The following is a 24,703-nucleotide window of genomic DNA, read 5'->3' as shown; positions in this document are numbered from 1 at the left end:
ATGACACCTTAGCTCTCCCCAGTACCAGCTGTGGGACCTCCATATATCCTCATCTACAACTGTAATAATAATAAGATGATTATAAAGGCCAAATGCAATAAAGGGACCCGAGGGTTCACCCACAGTGTCTGGCACATGTAGAGCTCAATGAATATTAGTATTTTTAAAAAATTGAAGTTTAGAGAAAAATGTCCTGCTTTGGGATTTGAAAAAATAAGAAAACAGTAAAGATATATTTTAAGAAATAATATGGCAGCTGCTTGACTCTGATCAAAAATCAGAGAGGAAAGTACACGCGACCAGTTTTCTCATTTCCAAGTACCTCTTTACCAACAATCTTAACCATGAAATTTAGCACTGCTTGATTACTGTTCCTCACATCACTTAATACTATTTACACTCCAGAAAAGCCTGTGTAAAATAAAGCAGGTTTCAGCAAAATACTTAGATATACACAACATAAGTAATTTTAGATAGGATTTTCTTTATCTTATTTTTAGATTAAGCTACTAGGCAATTCTGCTAAGACTGAGAACCACAACCTACAATTTCTCAAAACTCGTAACTCCTTTCTGTGGTAGATTGTGTTACTGCCCTCAGTGATTCACTGCCCTTTTTCAGATGGCAGAACACACACCCACACTCCCACAATGCCTCTCTGGGGTCAGGGTTTACTTTCCCAAACACACTGTCAGGCTTGGCTGTGTGACTGGCTTTGGCTAATGCAATGTGAGTAGCTGTGGAAAGCAGCCACTTTAAGAACTCTATCTAATGTGTTTCCACCCTTCCACCAATCCTTTTCCTTTCCCTCTCTCCCAGGAGAATGGCCTGCTGGGGATGGGAAGTTTATCTGCCTGGATCCTGAAACAAAGAAGACATGGATCAGGAACTGAGTCACTGAGAGACTACAGTTGACTTATAACTTAAGCAAGAAGTAAGTCTTCATTATTATAAGCAACAATATTTTGGAGTGGCCAGTGATTGGAACCTTAGCTAACAAAAGCCAAAGAACATTCATTCATTCATTTTGTTTGTGTTTATTCATTCAATTTGAGACATATCTGTTAATTATCTATTAATATTACTGCAACGTATTCTGCTTGCTGGCAGAGACACAGCTACTAATGAGCTAGATCCAATAGCTGCCCTCATAGAGTTAATATTCACATGTTAGCCTGCACTCCTCTTCCCAACAAAATCTAGCAACTAGATTTAAGAAATAGGGGATTCCCTTAGTTTGGTATTGTCTAACTTGGGGCCATACAAGTAGTAGACCCAAGAAGGATCTGAAGAAAAATCAAGAAAAATCAGGGAAATTCCTGATAAGGAGACTGGGTCCCTGAAAACAAATGTTAAATTTTCATTGTGACAACTGCTTTATAATACAGACAAGAGACAATGGCTACAATCACTTTGTTCAGGTCATCTGCTTTATCACAATTTAATTTTTAAGTAAAAATAGAGAGCCCTTATGATGTCAACAATCCTTATGATGTCAGCACCAAACTGGAAACATGGAGAGGTTAAGACTCAAGTTAGCTCTAAAGTGTCAATGGCAAGGCCTCAAGTGTGTCTGGATTTGGAGGAGAAAAAAGCGGTGAACTGTGTTTACTATGTCCAGGGAATAAATACAAGAAGCAGTCTGGTCTTCCCTGGTGTGTTCATGGACCCCAGGACTCTTCATCAAATGGCTAAGCCACCTAATTTGATATCTTAAAGTAAATATAATGCTGGTAATAACCAACTTTCATATCCACTATTAAGAGTCTAAAAAATATTCTTTTTTTTTTATTTTTTAGCTCCTGCATTGGCTTTCTGATCACCCTGGTAGTTTATTAATCTCTGTTTTATTTCTTTTTTTTTTTTTTTTAACAAGAAAAGAGGTTAAGGCCATAAAATCCATTAGAGAGAGACCACTGTGCTATGCTGGAGCATGGCACATTGCCTTATGTTTTAATAATTACAAAAGGGCAAAATCACTGAACTTTTCAAGAGTTCTTAGGCAAGCCATCTTTCTATGCAGAAGGTTAAGTACTTTAAATCCCTTCCACTTGGATAGCACTGATTTTTATCTGAGAATAAAATATGACTCTTCTGAATGAGGTATTATATAAACTCTTGGTAATATTTTGGTAGTTCTAAAAAGATCACACTGAAGTCCAAAGAAACTGACAGTAACAGGCACGAAATCTGAGTGAATGTACAGAAGAAATCCAGTGGGCAACAGAACCTTCTGGTTCTCCCTTATGGGATTCCTTTATTCTTGGATGTGGAAATTATTCCACAGGATGTACTGTTACCAAATTTACAAACTAACTGCCTGTATTTCTCTAGGTTTGACTAAATTTAGCAAAGTATCCTCTTGTTCCACCTTTCATGGAGAGGTAGATCTTAAATTCTGGATAAAGCTAAACTATTTTCTGAAGACTGAGGCTTCTGTGCAGAGTGAGAGAGCCTGGCTCTGGCTGAATTCTTGCGGAGCTTGTATTTATAGACTTCTGATCCCAGGCTTTATGGGCGGAGATATGCTTTTATGAGGATAAAAACCCACATTCTCCAGTGACGAACATATGGGGGATGTAAGAAAAAAGAGGTCTTACTGTTTCGTTTATATTCTGTTTTCTACAGTCCTAGTGCCACTGCTTTAGGCCAGGTCATCATTATATCCTGCCTGGACCAGAGAAAAAGCCTGCCTAACTGGCCTTCCTGTCTCCAGTACTATTCCAGCTTCTTTCCTACAAACTGTTGGTTTCTCTCTCAAACGTTATTTGATGTCACTCCCCCAAGTAAGACCCTCTGACTGCTCTCTATGGCTCCTTCCAAATGAAGGAGTTCCCCCAGCAATGGGTGAAATGATTTTTAACTGGTGCATGAACAATTTAAAACAATTATTTAAGAAAATTAACTTAAAAATTGATGAATGGTTTAAGAAAATAATAGAAGAAGTATACAGAGAGGGGAAAAACTGGAAGGTGTTAAATGAAATGCCTGCTGTTGGGTAACCTACAGCATGCAGTAAAACTTTCTAGAAAGCATTCAGTGAACCAAGACTGTTTACCCATCTTTTCTGTTTCAGCTATTCTCAGCTCCAGCAAGCACAATTGAATTATGTACCCTCAAAGGGAACCCCCCCCAAAATCCCAAAGCATCATGTTCTTGTGTGCTTCTATGTTGATTATTCATTTTGCTTGAAATGATCTCTCTCATATTTTTTTATCTGATTAATAGCCATCCAACCATCCAAAAGCTCATTAAAAATGTCACTTCTACTGCACAGATTTATTTCCCCCAACCATGACTGGGAGTCATTCCTGTGGTCTCTCTGGTCCCTTCTACTTTTTTTTCTTTTTAGAGGCAGGGTCTCACTCTATAGCCCAGACTGTAATGCAGTAGCACAATCATGGCTCACTGTAGCCTTGATCTTCCTGGTGTCAGCTGGTCTTCACACCTCAGCCTCCTGAGTAGCTAGGACTACAGACACATGTCACCATAGCCAGCTAATTTTTGTATTTTTTGTAGAGAGGGTTTTTTGTCACGTTGCTCAAGCTGTCCTCAAACTCCTGGGCTCAAGCGATCTGCCTGTCTGAGCTTCCCAAAGATTACAGGTGTGATCTACTGTGCCCAGCCTCCTCTACTTTTATCAGCTTTTTTGGATGACACTAGATGTGACAACCCTTTCTACAGAGGCTGTTTTGCGTTCACATCTTGCTGTCCAACACACTGCCTGACACGCAACAGGTATTCTATCAGGTAACTATGCATTGTTCTCCTGGGTGTAGTTTTTCCCACTCAGTATCCTCTCCATAGTTACATCCACTCCTTTCAGAAGAAGCTAGAATCTAGATTTAAGATATATGTGGATATAAAAGTACACCATGTTTACATTACAGTAGAACTGTATGTATCGGGGCCAACATTGCTACCCTTCTTTCTGGGTAAAGCAATTTTTGGTGCAGAAGTAGAAGATTTTAATTGTTTTCTTACAATTAGAGAACAGAAAGTCTTTTACTCCTAAAATGTAATTTACCTGTAATAGTTACTAATATGACACCAATAATAATTAAGATATTTTTACTATGTGACAAGCACTATACCAAGCACATTACAAAGATAATCTCATTTAGTTCTCACTGCAATCTTAAAAGGAGGTTCTATTACTATTCCCATGTACAAATAAAAAAACTGAAGATCCAAGAGCCAAAGATCTTGACCTTGTAGAAGGTGACAGAGCTGTTAGTGGGATGGCTAGATTTGAACTTACACAAATGCCCAACTTCTATAAGACCAGAATGAGATATTTTAACATGAGAAATTAAATTTAATTAATAGGAGAAAAAGACAAGCATTTTAAACGTTAGTAATTGCATGCCAGTTGTAAGAAGCTGCCATAAGTTTTAAACAATATTAATAAAAATGTGGTCTACTTTTGAGTAGAGAAATATACCTCATATACTCTTTAATACATACTATTTAAAACATATACTATTTTATACTTCATATACTTTTTAATACATATACATATATACACACATAAAGATTGTGTGTGTGTGTATATATAGTATATATGTGTATACATGCATGCATGTGTGTGTGTACACACACAATGATACAGCTTGACTGTGTCCTCACCCAAATCTCATCTTGAATTGTAGTTCCCATAATCCCCACATGTTGTGAGTGAGGCCCAGTGGGAGGTAATTAAATCATGGGGCAGTTGCCCCCATGCTGCTGCTGTCGTGATAATGAGTTCTCATGGGATTTGATGATTTTATAATCAAAAGGCCTTTTCCCCTTTTGCTCAGCGCTTTTCTCTCTTGCTACCATGTGAATGAAGAAGGACACGTTTGCGTTCCCTTCTAGCAAGACTGTAAGTTTCCTGAGGCCTTCCAAGCCCTGTGGAACTGAGAGTTGATTAAATCTCTTTCCTTTATAAATTACCCAGTCTTGGTAGTTCTGAGAATGGACAAATAGAGCAGGAGAATGGACAAATGCACACAAAGAGCAGGAGAATGGACAAATGCACACAAATATAAAGAAGTATATTTCCTTTTACAAAGATATATACAGGATTAGTATTAGTAAAATTATTGGAGGTATGTTAATATCTAACTGTTGGGTTGGGATTAAATAATTTGAACTTTTCACTCTCTGAAGGTCATGTTTAAAAACTCAAAAAAAAAAAAATGAAATTCTGCAGTTGAAATTAAAAATACATGTGACTTATTTTACTCTGCCTACCAGACTGGAAATAAGTTATCATTTTTGAGATTCAAGGCAACATTCATTCCTTATTTAAATAAACAAACTAGAAAATGTTCTCATGAGCTTTCTTATTCCTTACATCTATAAAAGCACTCCAATTATAATCACCACTATATTATTCTTCCTTTGGAACATTTGGTGCTCTGCTAAATCAAATAAGACCTGCAGATAAATAAATTTGTGTGCCTTTTAAATATTTTTATAAAATGTGCTTGAGTTCTTTCTAGGTGCTTTCAACTGTTTTGAAACTTTACAAGTATTCATTTTTGTTTGTCCAGTAAATGAAGACAATGAACAAGTTTTAAGAGGTATCTCGGATGAAAGAATCTAGATGGTATTTTGGAAAGTTATTACTGGCTTAGGACTTCTGACAGTTTTCTTCTCCCTGAAAAGTCCTACAGAACTGACCATCATATCCTTAAAACTATTGTTTTATTGTATACCTTACGTCCTCAGTCTTTGTCTCCAACTGCAGCGATGTTTCTAGGTCAAGATATTTGGTTCCTCCTTTCCTCCACATTTCTCTATCTTGTAATCACATTCAAATTCATGGATTTAGGCCAGGTATGGTTGCTTACACCTGTAATCCCAGCACTTTGGGAGGTTGAGGATGAAGGATGGCTTGAGCCCAGGAAGTTGAGGCTGTAGTTAATTATGACTGTGCCACTGCACTCCGGCTTGGGCAACAGAGAGAGACCCTGTCTCTACATACACATGCATGCACACACTCTCTCTCTCTCATGGATTTAGTTGCCATTTTCAGAATGACTTCCAAATTGGATCCTTTCAGTTCATTCATTCACTAATTCACCAAATCATTGTGCCCAAACTGCCCCTCCAGCAATAAGCCCCACTCCCCTGGACCACAAAAGTGCTCGGAGAGGAGGCAGGATGGAACCATGGGATCTGAGGGACGTGAGTTCTAGGTACCATGGGATGCCAGTGGATGGTGCCTAACCCATACTCTGTATGCCTGACCCTTTCTGGATTGGTAAATACTTAATGAAGTTTCCCCAACATCTAGAAAAAGGGGAAAGGAAATTCTAGATAGGAAGAACATCAGGTAGATAGGCACCAGCACAACGTTGTAAACTGAGATTGTGAATGACAAGTAGAATTCTCTGTGGGTAGCTTGCAAGATGCTGGGTGGGGAAGGGCTTGAAATGGAGTTGGAAAGCCAAGTAAGAACCAGACACAATGGGCCTCCTATGCCTGGCATATAAGGCTTCAGATACTGGCACGTTTGCATTGTACAAATATTGTGCTAGCAGCAAAGTAGGAGACATACACAAAGAGAATCGATGCCTAATTTATGCTTTTATCTATATATTACTTGCACAGTTATGTTACACACATAGATGTTCAACAGTGGTTTGCTGAATGGATGATCTTACACTGAGCTCAAGATGGTTTCATAATGAGCCATTTTTCACATATGCAGACAATCTTCAAATTATGAATATATTGTATTCTGGAAGTCAATTTGTAGTCAGTTGTTTGGAACAAAGTTTTTCATATAAGTAATCACACCTGTTTGTTAATGATCTCCAGCCATAACACACTGTGTACCTGAGCACTGTTTTGGAGAAAGAAAATTCCAAATAGAAATTCTACTATAACTCCTGCTGCTGTGGCCAAGAAGGGCTGGGTAAGTGAAACTTTCTGACTAAATGCTCTTTTTTATCTACTAAAGAAAATATAGTCACTGTTAAAAAAAGAAAGAAAGAAAAAAAAAACAGTGACCACAAACACACACACATAGCCAGAGAGAGAGAGAGAGAGAGACAGAGAGAGAGAGAGAGAGAGAAAGCCCACACTCAAACATAAATTCAGAATAACCACTATCCTTAGTTTTTTGTGTACTCCGACAAGTACAATGAAAGGCTCCAGACTCGGTATCCGCTGGATCTCAGACGTAAATTGGGTGGTGCCCACAGCACCATGCCCTACACATTGGCCACAGTGCATACTCGAATGCCTGAAAATGACAAAAATCTAAGAGCTAGGTAACATACTAGATGCTTAGGTTATAAAAACATGAACAAGAAATAGTGCTTTTCCTGGAGAGCTCACATGCTGAGTGGGAGAAAGAAATACTGACAGTTATACCCCAGCTGGTGAGGGCTATGACCCAAGGGTCAGGTTGTTAACCCTTCCCAGAGGTATCAAGGAAAGCTTCACAGAGAAATGTTTTGGCTGAATTCTGAAGCTAAAGTGGGAGTCCAACAGATGGCCAAGTAGGTAAGGGCTTTGCCGAGGTTACAGTGCATTCAAAAGTGTAATGCTTTTGAGGAACTGCAAATAGTTCAGTGGGGCTGCAGCACAGAAAGGGAAAGTGGGGGGGTTGAGGGGTAGAAGAGGGCAGGAATCAGATGAGGAATAGCCTTATAAATAATGCTTACTGTTTGATCTTTAGCACTGAGAAAAGGAGAGTATCAGGGATGAAACAAAATCCCACAGAATACTGATACTTCAGGGATAGGCAGAAATATTTAGTAAGGATTTGCTGAATTATCCTTAAGCCAGAATTCTGGCTTCAAAAAAGTATGGTTCCAGCTGGACACAGTGGCTCATGCCTGTAATCCCAGCAGTTTAGAGTCTGAGGCAGGAGGATCATTTGAGCCCAAGGTTCAAGACAAGCCTGGGAAACAGGCTGGTAATGACCTGTCTCTACAAAAATAAAATTAAAAAAAAAAAAAAATTAAAGTCTAGTTCCTATACCTAGAGTCAGAAGATTCACTATATCTTGAATTGACAACCATAGGAATAACTTAACAATTTCTTATGACGACAAACACTAAATTAGAAATAAAATCATTAGGCACTCTTACATTTTCTAAAAGATCTAGGCATATATGCATAAATTTCTGCAAATTCTACCCGGGTCTATACATAACTAAGAGCTGGCAAAGTCAGGACATATTTCTGTGGATAAAGGGTGTTACTGGCATTCTGTTGTTTTTGCTTTCCATATGTTTCTAAATCATGTCAACTACAAATTAACCTTATTACCTATTTAGCAGAAATGAATACATATGTTCAGAAGACAGCATATATTTTAGGAATAGACAGTAATGGATATAGAGATAGGCAACTATTCCAATTTTGTTTTAAAACCTTTTCTACAAGCATTAAGTACATCTAGAAACCTAATATTGATTATGTTTAATATTATATGAATTTTGAAGAAGCCCAGAATACAAGAGTCTTATCAGCCTATGACTGAAGGCCATATACAACAGATGCATTCCACTTTGTAATGCATTGAGACCTATTCTGATCTTGGAGACACTAATGATATGACCAGAAAAGAGAAGTTCTGCCATATATTCACAATCAACATCAATATATATTGTTCGCTTATACAGACAATAAAAATTCAATAGGAGAATTACAGTAAAACTATAGACACGCTCTGAAGCAGCAGCATAAATAAATGAACTTCAAAACTTAAATATTAAATGTAGCAAAACTCTTGGCCAGTAATGAAATAAAAGAATGTCATAATAATTTTGACAGTGAAAATCATATCTGTTATATGCAACAGAGAAGTAGCTTCCTTTTACAGAAGCTCTTAAAACTCCTCAACTAGACAAGTATTTAAATCACTTACATAATACTTAATTTAGCTCTTCCAACTAATCTCTTTTGATGGAGTCATTGGGCAGGTACTGAATTCTCATGATTTTTGAGATTCAAAGGGTACAGTGTGAGGAAAATTAAAGTCAACTACTGTTATATTTATTAATGCTAATATATGAAATTAGAATGCACTATAATATTGTCAGTCTATTTATTATTTGTAATCTAAGGGAAACAAATACTTCTTGGAGACAGTGTGACTAATTATGATAATATATGATGTATGTCATTTTACAAATGCAGAATCTTAATTGATCAATCTCTTTTTGGTGGATCAAAGCAATTACATTTGTTCATTGTTAATGAAGCCACATTTGCTTTCACTCAAAGACAAGAAACAGAAGTATGTTTCAGTGAACTGTATAGCTGTATTCCAAGCAATTTGTGGCCTACAGAGATCTAACCATTAGCATGAAGTAAAAACTCTTATAGAGAAAATGAGTCTCTCTCTGTACCTCGTTAATGAAGTCCCCAATGTCTCCAGGGTGTGGGGCTGCAGAACGGACCGGATACTGGGGCTCGGCATGGATGGGTCTTTCATCCATTCGTCGGATTCCCACAGGCTTGATGGCGTCAGGCTCCACAGTGTCAGGCTGCTGCAGCTGGCTCAAGTCGTAGTCCTGCAAAAAGACAAAAATCAAAAACCAATGAGAGATGGGCACAAAGATAGAAAATTACAACCTCACTTTTTAAGCACGTACTCAGAACATATAGAAATGAGGAAAATTTAACATAATGGAAAAGTTGCCACTATGAATTTTTTCATGTTATGATTAAATATTTCTTTCACACAGCTCTTTCTTCTGTGCTTTTCATTTCTACAGTCTGTGCTCCATCTGCTTTACAATGTTCCTCATCAGTTTCCAATGAAAAACAGCAGTGTGATGCGGTCTCACTATAAAACAACTAAAAAACTGACTAGACAATATAATTGTACCATAGAAGCAAAGGTGCTACTTAATGCTTTTAATATATTTTTTTAAATGAGGGTGGTTATTTTTCCTTTTCCCTAAAGGATGGCATTAGTTTATCAAGGTTTCAAGCCACCCTTCTTCCTTCCCTCTCTCCCTTCTAAAGTCTAGAGCAGAGGTCAGAAAAACCACGATCTCTGGGCCCAGTGTGACCTATGGCCTATTTTTCTCTAAGACTAGCTTTTACATTTTTAAAGTTACTTAAAAGTAACAAAGAAAAATATGCTACAGGGAATGTATGTGGCCCACAAAACCTAAATTCTTTACTGTGTGGCTCTATTGAGGAAAAGTTTACAAATGACCTCTGGTTTAGTGGTGTTAGGCCAGAGGGAGGGTGGATTTTCTTCCCTTGCTGCCCTGTGGGAATGTCCTGACAAAACACGTCTGTCCACTTTCAGAGGCAGAGTACAACCTGTGAAGAAGGATGCTCTGGCCATAGGTTGAGCCCTCAGAACTATTTTTAGCCCAGGCATTAGACAGCTGGACAGGAATGTAGAAGGAGACCGATTACAATGTGGAAAAGCATCCACATTTTAGGTTTGGGCAAACACTTGGTAGTTTTCAAACCTCTGAATTCTGGTGATATAAAATGTCATGTCTTCAGCTTACCCAATATTCTCCCAATTCAAAATTGACATTGCAGAAAGCATAGATTTACTTACACTTTTCTTAGTTTAGGCTTCATCTCTGCCTAAAACTAGCTTAAAACCTTTTGCAATTATCTCTACAGTGATTTTGATTTATTCGACAGTTGAACATTTACCATGTTTTGGCAATATTCTAGGTGTCTTAGATATCTTCACTCATTTGATCCTCTTAGTAGACGTGATATTAAGTTATATACCCATTTAAGAGATGAGAAAACTGAGTTTCAAATAACCCAAGAAAGTTGCCCATGGTCCCAGATCTATTAAGAACCAGATTCTGACTCCAAGTGTATTAGATTCCAAAATCATCTATGAGTAAATCAAGATTGAATTACAAGGTTGGATTTAGAGGTAAGGAACTAGATAAATGAGTATGGAGGGACTGGAATGTGAGGAATGCTTAAAATAATATAGGAGACAAAAAGAAGGAAAAGGTCACTAACCTTCATACCCATTGTGTGCCAGGCACTATATACCAGGCCCTTGATAAGTGTTTTCTCTGTCTAACAAACCCATGAAGAAATGTTTGATTATCATCTTTTAAGATAAAGAAACAGGTTGAGTAACTTGCCCAAGGTCACACAGCTAGTCCGTCTAACTTCATAGCATGTGATTTAAAATTTATCTCTATGCTCAATAAGACACTATGATCCTGGCAACACTTCCCCTGAGTGTTTCCTTATCGAGAACTTCAGGTAGCATGAGAACTTCATGAAGGCATTCAGATACCCTGATGGAAAAACTCCTCCTCTTAGGTGTGTGTAATGTAATGCAGACAGCCAGGTAAGTACAGAGACTTCGAACCCACCACAGTGGGATGTACATTTGGTATATCACAAGCTATAAAATGCTCAGGGAGAAACCGGTTTTTGCTTTGAACCATCTATGGGCTGGCGAGAAAGCGCCGTTTTGGGAGAGTCCACAGCAGGAGCAAAGGCATCAGAATACTGCTTTCTCTTGTCAGGTTGGAGTATTTCAAATCATCCATACAAAACTTGAAAGAAAACACCTTGATCTTCCACAAATGTGCTCAATTTTCAATTTTATAGAATCTGAGTTATTTACAGAATATCTCAAAAAAGGTCCTTAATGATGCAACAGATGTGAAAGCCCTTGAAATGTTAAAATGCTATATACGATAAAAAGAGGGATTTAGTTAAAGAAATTTGAAAGCTTTCACACTAAAAAGCATGTTTTTTTTCCAGGCCTTGTTTAATTGCATAACTACCAAGCATAGTAGAGTGGGGTGAACTGTAAATAAGCATGTATTCTTATTAGTTACCAAAGCTGTCCCTAAAATGGGGGAAAATAGATGACAAGTATATTGATGACAGTTAATAAATAATTTTACCCTAAGGGTGAAAAATGTTTTATTAGAAGTCTAAATTACCACACAAAAACGTAATAGAATCTTACGTTTAAGCACTTTCTTTTACCTGGCGACGTATTCTTTGATAGTCCCGGATGTAACAACTTAGGGTGACAAATATAAGAACAGAAAGGAATTTCTTTCATGTAACTAGAGATAAAAGAGGTATGTGGGCTTTGCTCATGCTACACCCTATCTGAGAAGAGCCACTCTACTCTGACTTTTGTAATTCCCACTGAATCCAGAGGTTGCAAATAAAATTGCATTTTGATTGGCTAGCAGAGTTTTAAACATATTCAAATAGGTCGCCAACATTTAGACATATCTCACCTGAAAATAACGAGATCTAGCAAAACAGATCTTACATTTTGACAACAATTTGCTCTAGCTGATAGTAGCTGTCCCCTCTGGACAAAGAAAGCACATCCTCCTAATCTGCTTCATTCATTGTATATATAACATACTTACATAATAGCAAATAATTTACAGTTCTTTATCTTTCTTTTGATAGCTTTTCCTAAGAACCAGAGAGCAGGAAGAGTCTTAAAACTTCTCTGGTCTTATCAGACCTTTGAACCATTAATGTGTCAGGCTCATAGAGAGTGCTCACTAAAAAAAAGTGTTGAATATAATCTCAGTGATGATACTTATCCAGATATCAAAGGAGCAGCTAATTCAAGAAACGTGACTTGGATCACATTACACACTATAGTAATAATTTATAATGAGGAGGGAGAGAAAGACCACCTGGTCCCATTGCTGAGAATCATTGCCATGGTGAATCACTACATAATGATGGAAACCTGTTAAATTCTTCCACTGTGATGGTGTCCAAAAACAGACAGAAAATCTCTAGTTTACAGGAAGCTAGACACTGGGTTAAACTATATGGCTTAGTGTCTCTGTGATGGATTCCCCTCATCTACTGCAAATATGGGATATAAAAATCTAATAATGGCAGGCAGCATGTGAAAGTGTTCTTTGGTCACAGGGATGGGCTCTTCTGTTGATGTCCATCTGTGTTGCATGGCAAAAGTCCTGACCTGAGGGTCTAATTTTAGGCCTTTTGATAAAAGCCCTCCATAATTATACATCTTTACAATCCCAGAATGACTTACATAAACACACAAATGACATGTAGGATGAAAATTATAAAGAAAATTACAAAGACTAAAAATCTCAACATCATTGGGTTCATGGCCTTACTTGTGAAGATTATAAACATTCCAAAAAGACATCTTTATTTGGCTCCTAAAACTTTAGAGAAAGAGTGGGTCTGAAAATTCTCTTATGATTGCCAATCTTTACAATGTTAACTTCAAATGAAGGCCAAGGAAAATCTCTTTTTTACCTTCTTTTAATGTTTGGAATGTGTGTTAATTGGCAATCGTCATTAAAAATAGGCATGAAATTTGGGCTTTGAGAATATTAACACTGCAAGTTACTTAATTTTTTTTTCTATGATTTAAATATCTTAAGGTGATATAGTTCTAGGGAAGTTAGTAAGACTTTAGCAGCTAAAGCTCTGGTTCTTGTCTTTTTTTTTTTGGTTGATTCCACTGACTTGCAATGATTTATAATTAGTTTGGAAAATGATACGAGAGTTTAACTCAGGGCATTTGGTTATGCTAGAATAAAGTAAAATGCTGCATCAGTATAAATTGAAATTCTGGAATCTCAGGCAAATATTTCCAACAACTACATTGCATGTAGAATCTATAGAATTATACAGTCAGCCCATTTCAGGGAGTGATGCAAACATTCATTTACCATTCCACCAGTATTTATGGAATGCCTACTGGGTGCCAGATGTCATTTTCCGGTCTGAGAGAAACCTTTATCTGGTGCTCATCAGCTGTCAGGAATTACATTAGGTAATTTCTCCTGTGGTATTGCATATAATACAAAGAAAAACCCTTCTAAGTGGGTGTTATTGTTCCCACTCTATTGATTACAGTAGCTAAGGGAGGTTAATGAGTTGACCAAGGTCACAGACTCACTTAAGCATGCCAAAGGATAACACAGAGAGACCACCAGGGCAAGCAAAATAAATAATCAAAAACCTGCATCTTTTTGCCAATTGCCAGTGAAGAAATGCACCAGAGTTTACTGAGGCAGAAAACATCTGGAGTTTGAAATGCTGGGAGGGGGTGTTTGGTTCTGCTAATCAGGCACTGGGCGCCAGCATTCTGCACACAACAGAATGAGTTCTTCAGTCTGTGCACAGTTGGTTAAAATAAGACTAACTGTTGTTTAGGCAGGAAGGAGTCCTCACTTAGGTCAAATAAGAGTTTGTCACATGGAAGAAAGGGGTGGACATTCAAAATTCACTGGCCTTTATCAGCCTCCACTGGTTAGAATCAGTGATGAAACGCAACAGTTTTGCTATCTCTTAGGCATGGGCTGGTACAAGTGGAAAATTTTCCTTTTATAGTTGCAAAGGCAAGTGACTTTAAAATCCCCATGTAGATAAGGTAAACATTAAACCTGTTTCAAGACTGAGTGACTGACAGAAATTGAAATACTCACATGGAAGTAAATGAACAAAATTCTGAAGAATAAAAAAGTATCTGGAAAAAAGCTGACTGTGGCACAGGCAAGAAACTTCAGACACAAAAAGAAATGGAAGGTGAGAAAGAAGATTATTCTCACCCTCTATGAGCTCCTGGCATTAAAATAATTGAATAAAATAGTATAAGGTGTCAACATATTAGCATACAACTGCTGACAAGCAAGTCAAATATACCCGTGCAAGCTTTATGCAAATTACATTACAACCTGATTTTCTTCCCCAGTGACATATCGTTATGATGGTAACTATCTTCACAGGTCAAATGATGTGGAAAAATAAGTAGATTCTACGGATTATTAAAGCCCCCACCACCACCCCAAATAAAGGATTTGCTAAAAAGCTTTTTCTGGATTGAACCACAAGCCTAATAGAAATAAAATAACTTGGGGACTTTCGGTATACAGATGAAGGATCTCTGTTCTCTCTCTCCATATACATTTTCATCTTATTGGTAGCCAGTTTTCTGCTTCCCACAAGGGAGGGGACTGAGCACCCACTAAAAGGGAACAGTTATTGTTTCTGCCCCTGTGGCTTACTGTTAATGCTGAGCTGTCACAGATTCCTTTAAAATTCTACCTGTTTTCAGAATTGTGAATGAGCTACAGGTTCACTCTTTGATGCAAAATTATGCTTCTGTTTTAGAAATTGTGACTGTTGAAATCCTATCACAACTTATGGCCTGTTGTAAAATTATAGCTTATTCTTTTAGGAAAATGTGGCATATACATACTTCAGTTAAGATTTGATTCCACAAATTCTTTTGTAAGAAGAGTCTCTCTTGGGAAATAGACTTGGTTACTAACATCATACAGCCTTTAGTCTAATGCCTTTTAAAAGGACACATTTACAAATAATGAAAGCTTGGCCAGGTGTGGTGGGTCATGCCTGTAATCCCAGGTCTTTGGGAGGCTGAGGCAGGTGGATCACTTGAGGTCAGGAGTTGGAGATCAGTCTGGCCAACATAGTGAAACCCTGTCTCTACTAAAAATACAAAAATTAGCCAGGAGTGGTAGTGGGTGCCTATAGTCCCAGCTACTCAGGAGGCTGAGGCAGGAGAATCACTAGAACCTGGGAGACAGAGGTTGCAGTGAGCCAAGATCATGCCATTGCACTTCAGCCTGGGTGACAAGAGCAAAACTCTGTCTCAAAAAAATAACAATAAAAATAATGAAACCTTAATATAATATCTAAACTGTTAGAAAAAATAAGGAAAGTGAAGGTGTAAGAAGCCGTGAAGGAAGTACTGCTGGAAGAAGAGAGGACGTAGATAATTGAAGACTTCAAGGGAGCAGAGGAACAGGGCTTCAAAAAGATGGAGCACTTGAAATATGAAATAATTTCCCATTGTTTCAGTGCAATCCAGTTATAGCCCTATAAAGATGAGCACATTTCTTAACCCTTCTAAGACACTGTCTGTCTTGGGAGACAAAAGTATAGCCATCTAAACACATGTTGGGTTCCATGTTTTCACCTTGAGCTCCAATTTCTTCTTGAAAAAAAAAAAAAAATTGACCACTTGGATAGAGACCAAAGCTGTTCTATTAATTCATCTCAGAGGAAACGTAAAAATAGGTAATAAAGAAATGACAACATTTGGTTGAGAACATGGTGGCAGAGCATCAAGATCCCTCCCTAGTTTATGACACATCATTTTGAAATGTTCTGAAGAATATTCTTTGTGTTACGATAAATGTACACATAAAGTAAATACTGCAAAGGGAGCCAAGTATTTGATTTTTTAAAATCCTTAATTCAAATCCTGGTTTCATCATATTTTTAACTGTGTGACCTTCAGCAGATTACATAAACTTCCCATACTAACCTTAATAGTATTTAACTTTTAGACAAAAAAGCCAATGAGAATTCCATTGATTGAATACATCTATAGCAAGGTTCAACAATCTTTTTCTGTAAGGTCTAGATAGTAAATATTAGTATGTTAGGCTTTGGGGGCCAGATAGTCCATGTCACAATATTTCAACTTTGCTGCTGCTACAGAATAAAAGTAGTCATAGATAATACATAAAAAATGGGCATCAATGGGCATGGTGCATGGCCCTGTTCCAGTAAAACTTTATTTATAAAATAGGTAGCTGGCGGATTTGGTAGCTGCACTGGCCTACAGCATTTTTGCACGTTAGCTTTTTTTTTTTTTTGCATAGTACTAATGCATACTTGGCATTCAAATCTTTATCACTGTTATTACTAGAATATCAATAGCTTTAAAATTCCTTAAAACTAAATGTAGTAAATTTGTAATTGGCCAGGAAGAATAAATATTAAAATCACTTACATAAAATAGTGTGTCATTTGCATGAAGTGACAGGAATGGCAAAAAGAAAGTCATATGCAAATCATGTGCACAGTGAAAGTATTTAATAACTGGGAGGGCATGGGCACTGATCAGTTCAGAACGCACGCCTTTTACAGCCTACTAATGTGTACCCTGGCCACAAGTGTTTTGAGAATAGCATGGAAAAAGGGAATGACAATGTGCTAACCCAATACCTAGTGGAACTTTCCTTTTGTGAAATCAGAATTCTTTCAATAACAAATATATAACAGTGTTTACAGGTGGGTAAAAATGAATAACTTAGGAACATCATTAACAGAGCATGCTTTAGCCAACAATAAAAGCGTTGAAAGTGGCCTCCACAATTATGTCCAGATTCAGCCATCTGTTAAGTTTGCTTATACGGCAGAATCAATTTTTAAAATAATCATTTCAAGCAATCAAATATACCATAGTTAGATTAAAAAGCTTCATTCTTGACATAAAGTCAAAAGATTGGGCTTCATTGCCCACATTAGGTCTGGTTCCTGAGACTGCAGAAGTCCACAGAGATCCCCTGGCTCAAGAAGAGATTTCTTGACTCAGAAAAGTAGCTGATTTGTTCTCCAGTGGCTTTCTTGTACCTGTGTGCCCCATCCTTCTGTCTAGGCATCCTGTCTGGACTTTGGATTTAGTTCCAGACTGTATACTCAGATTTTTTTTTTTAAATACTTGGCTGCTTAGATTGCTTCTCCAGATTTTAACTTTGTTAATGTCCAAATGTGCCCAATTCTGCAAGCTTAATCAATTGATTGGGTCTTACCCTTATGTCTTCTAAAGTCAGATTACCAGTGGTCATCTAATAAGCTGTGGCTATGTGCCTGGCCGTACTAGACCAAACCAATAACAGCTCCTGCCTGCCATAAACCAGTGAGACTAAATAAAATATCTATTATACAACCTCTATCACAGTGCATGAGAGCTTGAACTATTGAGTCACACAGGCCTAGGTTTGAAAACCAGAATAATAGCAGTGTCCACTTCATGGAATCATCAGGAACACCATAAAGGACTTGCAAACTAAGAGAGTAGCACAGTGCCTGACACAGAACAAGTATACAACAATGCTAGCATTTATGAATGCTATCATCATTTCCTGAAGACATCAGAGATCTCTAAGGATAACAGTGAAGTTATCAGAAGTGTACTGGTTCAATTATGTCACAGATAGAGTTGCAAAATAAGTTAGAAATTCAGGAAGAGGACCCAGAGCGGTTTAACTAACATTCTGAGTGTTGCTGAAATAAAAAATGAGTATGACAAGCCTTTGCTTTACAGAGCTTAAGGTCAGGACCAACATAAAAGCTCAAAATAGAGGCAGACAGGGAATGCTGTGGGAGACAGCAGACACATTCAGTTCAGCCTGGTACTCCAAGACAAGATGTCTTAAGATGAATCTTGATGGCTAAACAAAATTAGATGAAGAAATGGACTATGTTAAAAAATGTGAAAGAGTGTGGTATAGGTGTGCGAGTACAGGCAGTTCAAAATGCAAAGTGGAGGGGTAAAGAGAAAAGAAACTAAATTGTCAATGCTTGAAGTTCCCTTTCCTAAAGGCCAAACCCTGGGTCACAGGAACTGTGGGTTCTTACCTCATCTCACGCACCTGGACACAATGGAATGTGCTTTCTGTGTCATCAAGACTCTAGGGAGCTCATCTACATCAATACTGAAACTAATTTCCACAAATCACATAAAAAAATGAATTTCACTGAAAAAAGTCAATGGACACTCATATGACAATTATATCTGTATCTTCTGGGTTTTGAAAACCTAGGCGCTCCTATTATAATTCCCTTTATCCTGAAATTATATGTGATTCCTTACGTGATGCCCGTGCTGGATCCTGATCAAGAAGACTTTAGTATCACAGAAAGTAGCAGAAGCTTTCTTCAGATAAAGGAGAGCTTCCTTTCCTTGTTTTTGTTGAGTCTTAAATTCCGTTTTTCATGCCTATACAGTGTTGCATTTCATGAGCTGTACCTATTGCATCTCCCCTGTGTCAAGGGACCTATTTCCCTGTGACATAGCTGGATGTCAATGCAACCCCCATTGTGGGTGGGGTAAAAAGTGTTCTCACTGAGTATCCAAAAAGATTCTCTAAATTCAAGTACCTAACCAGGGTGTGTTAAGACTTCCAGCTGATCACTGAAACCATTTTATTCTTCTTTCTAGACACACTGCTAAAGGTTATTTCCCAAGGAATTAGGAGTAGAACAGACGTGTGCCACTTCTAGGCCTGGCCCTTAGAAATCTCTCCAAAATCATCCTCCATACCCTGTTGTCATGCAGCAATCGCATGGATTTATGGGTAGGATGATCCTGAAAGTTACACATGAAAGATGGGACAGACTCTGGCACTTTAGGTCCCTGAATGACTGTATGGAGAGGAGCAGACCTCCTTTCTCCATCCCAAATGTCCACAACCTGAAACCCCATTACTGTTATGAAAGCAAGAAATACATTTTCAACTAGAGTTAGGTCACTGAAATTTTAGAGTCTGTTACAGCAGTTAGCCTATTTTAGCTAATACATCTGGTTAAATATATTTGTGTGGTTACTTCTCTCTCTTTCTGTCTCTCTTATTCAAGCAATATAGAACTATCTTGGAAAATCACCTCCTCTTTGTATGAATCTGTTTTTTGTTAATCCAAGACATTATTGTATAATTGAATCAGGGTCTGCAAAGTAAGTATCTATGAAGAATGGGCTGATAACATATATGAATAAAGTTGGTCTGGTACAAAGAAAAGAAAACTGGAACATGACTGTCCTGCTTAAAGAGGGGGAATCTTGGTTTGGTTCTCAGGATGCAGGTCATGTTTCCAGATCTTTTCACTTTTTAAAAGGAATAGGAAACAAGAATTTTACATGAATATTTTCGATTTTTAATTCTGAAAGCTAAAGAAAACATAGCCACAGTCCATGTATGAACAGATTCTACGTTTATAAAATGCTACTTTACAGTGACACAGAATCCATCTTTCAGACATGTCCCCCAAAACAGAGGGGTTGGTATTAGGTATTGCTATGATCTGAATGTCTTTGTCCCCCACTGAGTTCACATGCTGAAACCGAATTCCCAATACAATAGTATTAAGGGGTAGGGCCTTTAGGAAGTGATTAGGTCATGAGGGTGGAGCCTTCCTGAGTGGGATTAGTACCCTTATAAAGAATACCAAGGGAGTTTGTTTGCTCCTTTCATTGTATGAGGACACTGCAAGAAAGGCACTTTATATGAAGCATAGAGTAAGCTCTCACCAGACACTGAATCTGCTGGTGCCTTGATCTTGGACGTCCTGCATCCAGAACTGTAAGAAATAATTTTCTCTTCTTTATAAACTACACGGTTTATAGAATTTTGTTATAGCAGCCTGAACAGGCTGAGCTACTTCCTTTGAGAGTTCAAAAACATCTCAGCATCTCAGATAAAAAACAAAAATAAAAACAAATAAAACAAAACAAACAAACAAAACACCCCAGTGAACCAGGCGCTGGTCAGTCTCTAAAACTTAAACACATTTTGGAATTCTGACAGAGTCCTCAGTCCTGGAATGTGAAACCTGTATAGTGTTCTCTGAGCCTAAGAGGTGCTGGGCCTTGTCTGGAGAGACTGAGAAGAAAATGGAGCCAACTGCCATGCTCCGGTCAGCAACAGACTTGAGTATGAGAAGAAAGACCTGAGACATGGTGCATCACAAGGTCCAAGAACCCCAAGAGTGATCAAGAGAAGACTGATGTGGAATCTTTAAGTAGCCGCCCAGACTTACTGTCACAACCTCCTTTGCCCAGCATCAGCTTCAGTCTCTCATGAGTTAACTCTGCCTGAGAGACAAGTCCTCATCCCTTTGATGCAGGATATTTTCTTGACCTCTTTGTGGGACTCATGATGGGGTGCCCCATTTACTCAGCCGCTGTGCTCAATCCCTTGTGGGAGGGAGTGCACAGGCGAGTGAGTGCGGGAACTGGCTGGCCACTTTGGCACTGGCAGGAGCAAACTCCACACAGGCACTGTATTGGCGTCTAGGTGGGGGTGCCTGTCACCCCAAGGCCCCAGAGGGCATGCCACAATACTCTCTTAGCTCTGCTGTCCACAGACCCCAGTGTGTTATCAGCTCAGTGGGCCATTTGCCTCATTACATGGGGCGGCTGCCCTCTGCCAGTGTAGGCAAAGGTCCAGAGTGACAGCCTTTTTTGGTAGCCACACTTGGTGAGTCTCAAATTCTTGTCTAGTGCCCAAGAAGAATGAGGTCATGCAGATAAATTGAAGGATGGTGAATGAGAAGAATTTTACTGAGTGATGAAAGTAGCTCTCAGCAGAGAGGGGAGCTGGAAAGGGGATGGGAAGGGCAAGTCAATCTCCCCTGAAGTCAAGTCACCTCTCTGCTCCTCTCCTTTGCAGTCAATGCTTCTCTCTGACATCCAGCTGCTTCTCTCTTCTACTGGTTGAGTCTGGAGTCTTTACAGGTATAGAATCAGGGGCAGGGCAGGCCACAGGCAGTTTTGAAAAAGGCAACATATGATTGGTAAAAAGACATTATTCAGAAAGAGCCAATCATGAGAGTAGGCAAACAGGGATAGAAGGTCTTACTTTGGGCCATGGGTTCGAGGCTTTTCAGCTTGAAGATGTGGCTTTGCCAGGGACCTGTCCCTGTCTGCCTAGAAATTCTCTGCCTCTTGCCTGTATCACCTTGAGGTGGCATTGCTCCTTGAGCCACAACTCATGGTCTGAAGGGTTCCAGCTTCTATCAATTGTCATTTGTGACCCCAACCAAAATGTATAGCAGCACCTCTTCTCATAGATTATGAATTCCCACAGCAGCCCAAGGCCTTGGGAATGGTTAATATTTCAAGTCAAATTCTGAAAGCACAGGAAGTTGCTGGATGTTCCAGGTCTGCTTCAAGGATGAAAAAGCCTTCTGGCAAATTCACATGGCATTCCAAAAGGCAGTATTTTAGTTGCCTGGTAAAGTATGAGTTTTGCCAAGGATGGTGAAAGATACGGTAGACACCATTTTCTTTGCACTGAGGCAGACAAAGATTTAATCCTCACTTTGCTACCTTCTAACAATATATGCCTATTTTACTGTATGATTGTGGAGGACAAATGAACTAATGTATATTTCAATAATGAAATAATGTACTTAGTACAATGGCTAACACATAAGGTACACCAAGCAACAGCTTTTGGTATTATTATAAAGAAGGAAACTGCATTGTGTCAGGTGATATAGGTAGAGGTTTAATGTGAGCACCAGTGACTGAGCACCATTTATATACACTCGATAAATGTTTGTAATTAAGTCTAAGCTTTAAAAAGCAGAAAGCTAACAGTTTCTGTTTCCTATCCTGGGGCTGAAAGGGATGGTCCCAGGGAAATTGAGCTATCGGCTGTATTGTACATTCATCCTGATTTTATTAGTGATGATGATACGGAAGGAACTCGATACAAAGATCATTGAAAGCGATACTGTATCTGCAGCCAACCCCATTGGCCCAAAGGGCACTGAAGGACATTTACTAATGAGGGTAATTAAACATGCCTTACTAACCAGCAAACAGCCCTGCTGACTGTAGCAGTGAAGCAGATAAAGAACTTCACCCTCTGAAAACAGACTAGATATGATACTAAAAGTGTCTGTTCAACTGCTATCAATCCTATATGTGCATTAGATGTGTACTCTCATTAGAATACATCTACTGTTTGTTTCAAATACGGGCCCAACTTAGCCTCCTGACGATCTAAGCCACAGCAGAAGATCCACAAGCTCTAGTAAATCTCTGTTATACACAAGAAAAAAAAATATTGGGGTAGCTTTTTTTTTTCCTCCCCCTGCCCCCGTCCGTAGGCCCCTCTTAGTTATTTTGTTAAAGAAATTAGTAATCTGGACCTTGACATAGAACTTATAGAGATAGGGACTCTAATCAAAGACAGGGAAGATAAGCACTACCCTTGAAAAACACTATTTTGCTTTGTTTTCTTTGTAATCAGTTAGCTGCTGGTATGGATACTTTGTCTTGGCAGGAAGAACAGGAATCTTAGCTGAGCCAGTTTCAGGCTAATTTTCTGCAGACCGCTGTACAGACCTGCCTTGCTGTAAACACACTCATTACCTGGCATCCAGCAAATACCTAAACTGATCTCTGAGATCTACACAACTTTTAAAGCTTGATAAACAACATGTGGTTCAGTTTACAATGGAATACTATTCAGAAACGGCAAAAATGATTCTTTAAGACTGTCCAGCGGAGACATGAAGCCAACCACACCAGCACCTGGTCATCACCAGCCATTCACACCTGAAGGTAACACAGAGGCTCCAAAATATGGGTAATAAAGATCAACTAAAGCTTATTCAGAACGCAGCATGGCACCAGTCCCATTTCCGAAGTCTATTATTGTAAAGAGATAATATCTTCAAAAAAAAAATAATAAAAACTATGAATTATATTCCATTGCCAAAAATTCTTACTTTGCACTACAAAGAAACAGAATTTCTAACGGGGAGCTACATGTAAATTAGGGAAAATAGAACACAGTGTGTTTCATACCGCTGAACTTCTCAGGAACTGACTGTGATTTTAAGATTTAAAGCAATAACATCTGTTTAGAAAGTGAAGTACTTGGAATAAATACATTTAAAAAATAAGATAAATAAATGGTTTCTTTTTCTTAAGGAAAAGGTAAAACAGAATCCACCAAAAATCTAAAAGAAAAACAAAAACAAACAACCAGAATACCTTGCAGAATATACTCAGAAAACTTACCCTATCAGATAGCACGACACTAGAAAGCTACAGTAATTAAAACAACATGAGATTGACTCAAGAACAGACAGAATAGGTAGTACTGCATAGAACTGCAGGAAACTAACCCACAAAGCTGCACATATACATCACCTGCTTTACGGCAATGTAGTACTGCAATGCAGTGGTAATGTCATCTCTTTACTAAAGGGTGCTGGATATTCATAAAGAATATGAAGAAGTCCTGACCCATGTCTTAACCAAAGGAAAAATCAATTAGAGATAAATTATGGACTTAATATGATGGGCAAAACAATATAGCTTCAAGAAGATAATATACACAGTTGGGGCGATTCATTACCTTGGGGTAGAAGTTTTATTTTATCATTATTATTATTTTTCTGAGTCAGGGTCTCTCTCTGTGGCTCAGGCTCACAGTGGCAAAATCACAGCTCACTGCAGCCTCAACCTCCCAGGCTCAAGCAATCCTCCTACCTCAGCCTCCCAAGTAGCTGGGCCTACAGGTATCAGCTACCATGCCTGGCTAATTAAAAAAAATATTTTTATTTTTTTTCTAGAGATGTGGTCTTACTTTGTTGCCCAGGCTGGTCTTGAACTCCTAGGCTTAAATGATCCTCCCACTTTAACCTCCCAAAATGCTAAGGATTAAAGGTGTGAATCACCATGCCCTACACAAAGTGTTTAGATAGAAACAAGAGCACTAATCATAGTGGGAAAAAACTGATAAACTGAACAACATAAAAAATAAAAAAAAACTTCTATTCACCTAAAGACACCATTAAGAGAATAAAAAAGCAACAGAACGAGAGAAGATATTTACAATATATTTATCTGACAAGGAACACATATTTAAAATATATAATTACCTCCTACAAGTCAGTACGAAAAAGACAGACAACCCAACAGAAAAGTAGACAAACAGGCTGTACAGAAACTTCATGAAATAAAATATTAAAAGGGTAAATATGTAGACAGGAATATCCCAATTAAATTGAGACATACACCATCAATGTGGCCAAAATTTTAAAAGAATGAAAAAAATCCAAGTGCTAAGTGAGGATGCGATGTGGAGGAAATGAACTTTCATGCGTCACGGTGCAGAGGGGAGATGTCAATTGTACCACCACTTTGGAAAATGTA

The 24,703-nt window shown here is 38.3% G+C and overlaps 1 protein-coding gene across 2 annotated transcripts in view; it reads right to left on the bottom strand.

Annotated features, from left to right (window-relative positions):
* The window catches only part of CDH2 (cadherin 2), a 234,111-nt gene that overhangs the window by 3,019 nt on the left and 206,389 nt on the right, over window positions 1-24,703 (bottom strand). For both annotated transcript variants that reach the window (XM_017498094.2, XM_017498103.2), the window contains one exon: window positions 9,360-9,524. In XM_017498094.2, coding sequence (XP_017353583.1) covers window positions 9,360-9,524 — 165 coding nt within the window. The remainder of the gene's footprint in view (window positions 1-9,359; window positions 9,525-24,703) is intronic.

The sequence above is a fragment of the Cebus imitator genome, unplaced genomic scaffold, assembly GCF_001604975.1.
Source record: "Cebus imitator isolate Cc_AM_T3 unplaced genomic scaffold, Cebus_imitator-1.0 Scaffold12, whole genome shotgun sequence".
Taxonomy (NCBI): domain Eukaryota; kingdom Metazoa; phylum Chordata; class Mammalia; order Primates; family Cebidae; genus Cebus; species Cebus imitator.
The sequence above is the reverse complement of the archived record's forward strand: the minus strand, read 5'-3'. Positions and strand labels throughout refer to the sequence as shown.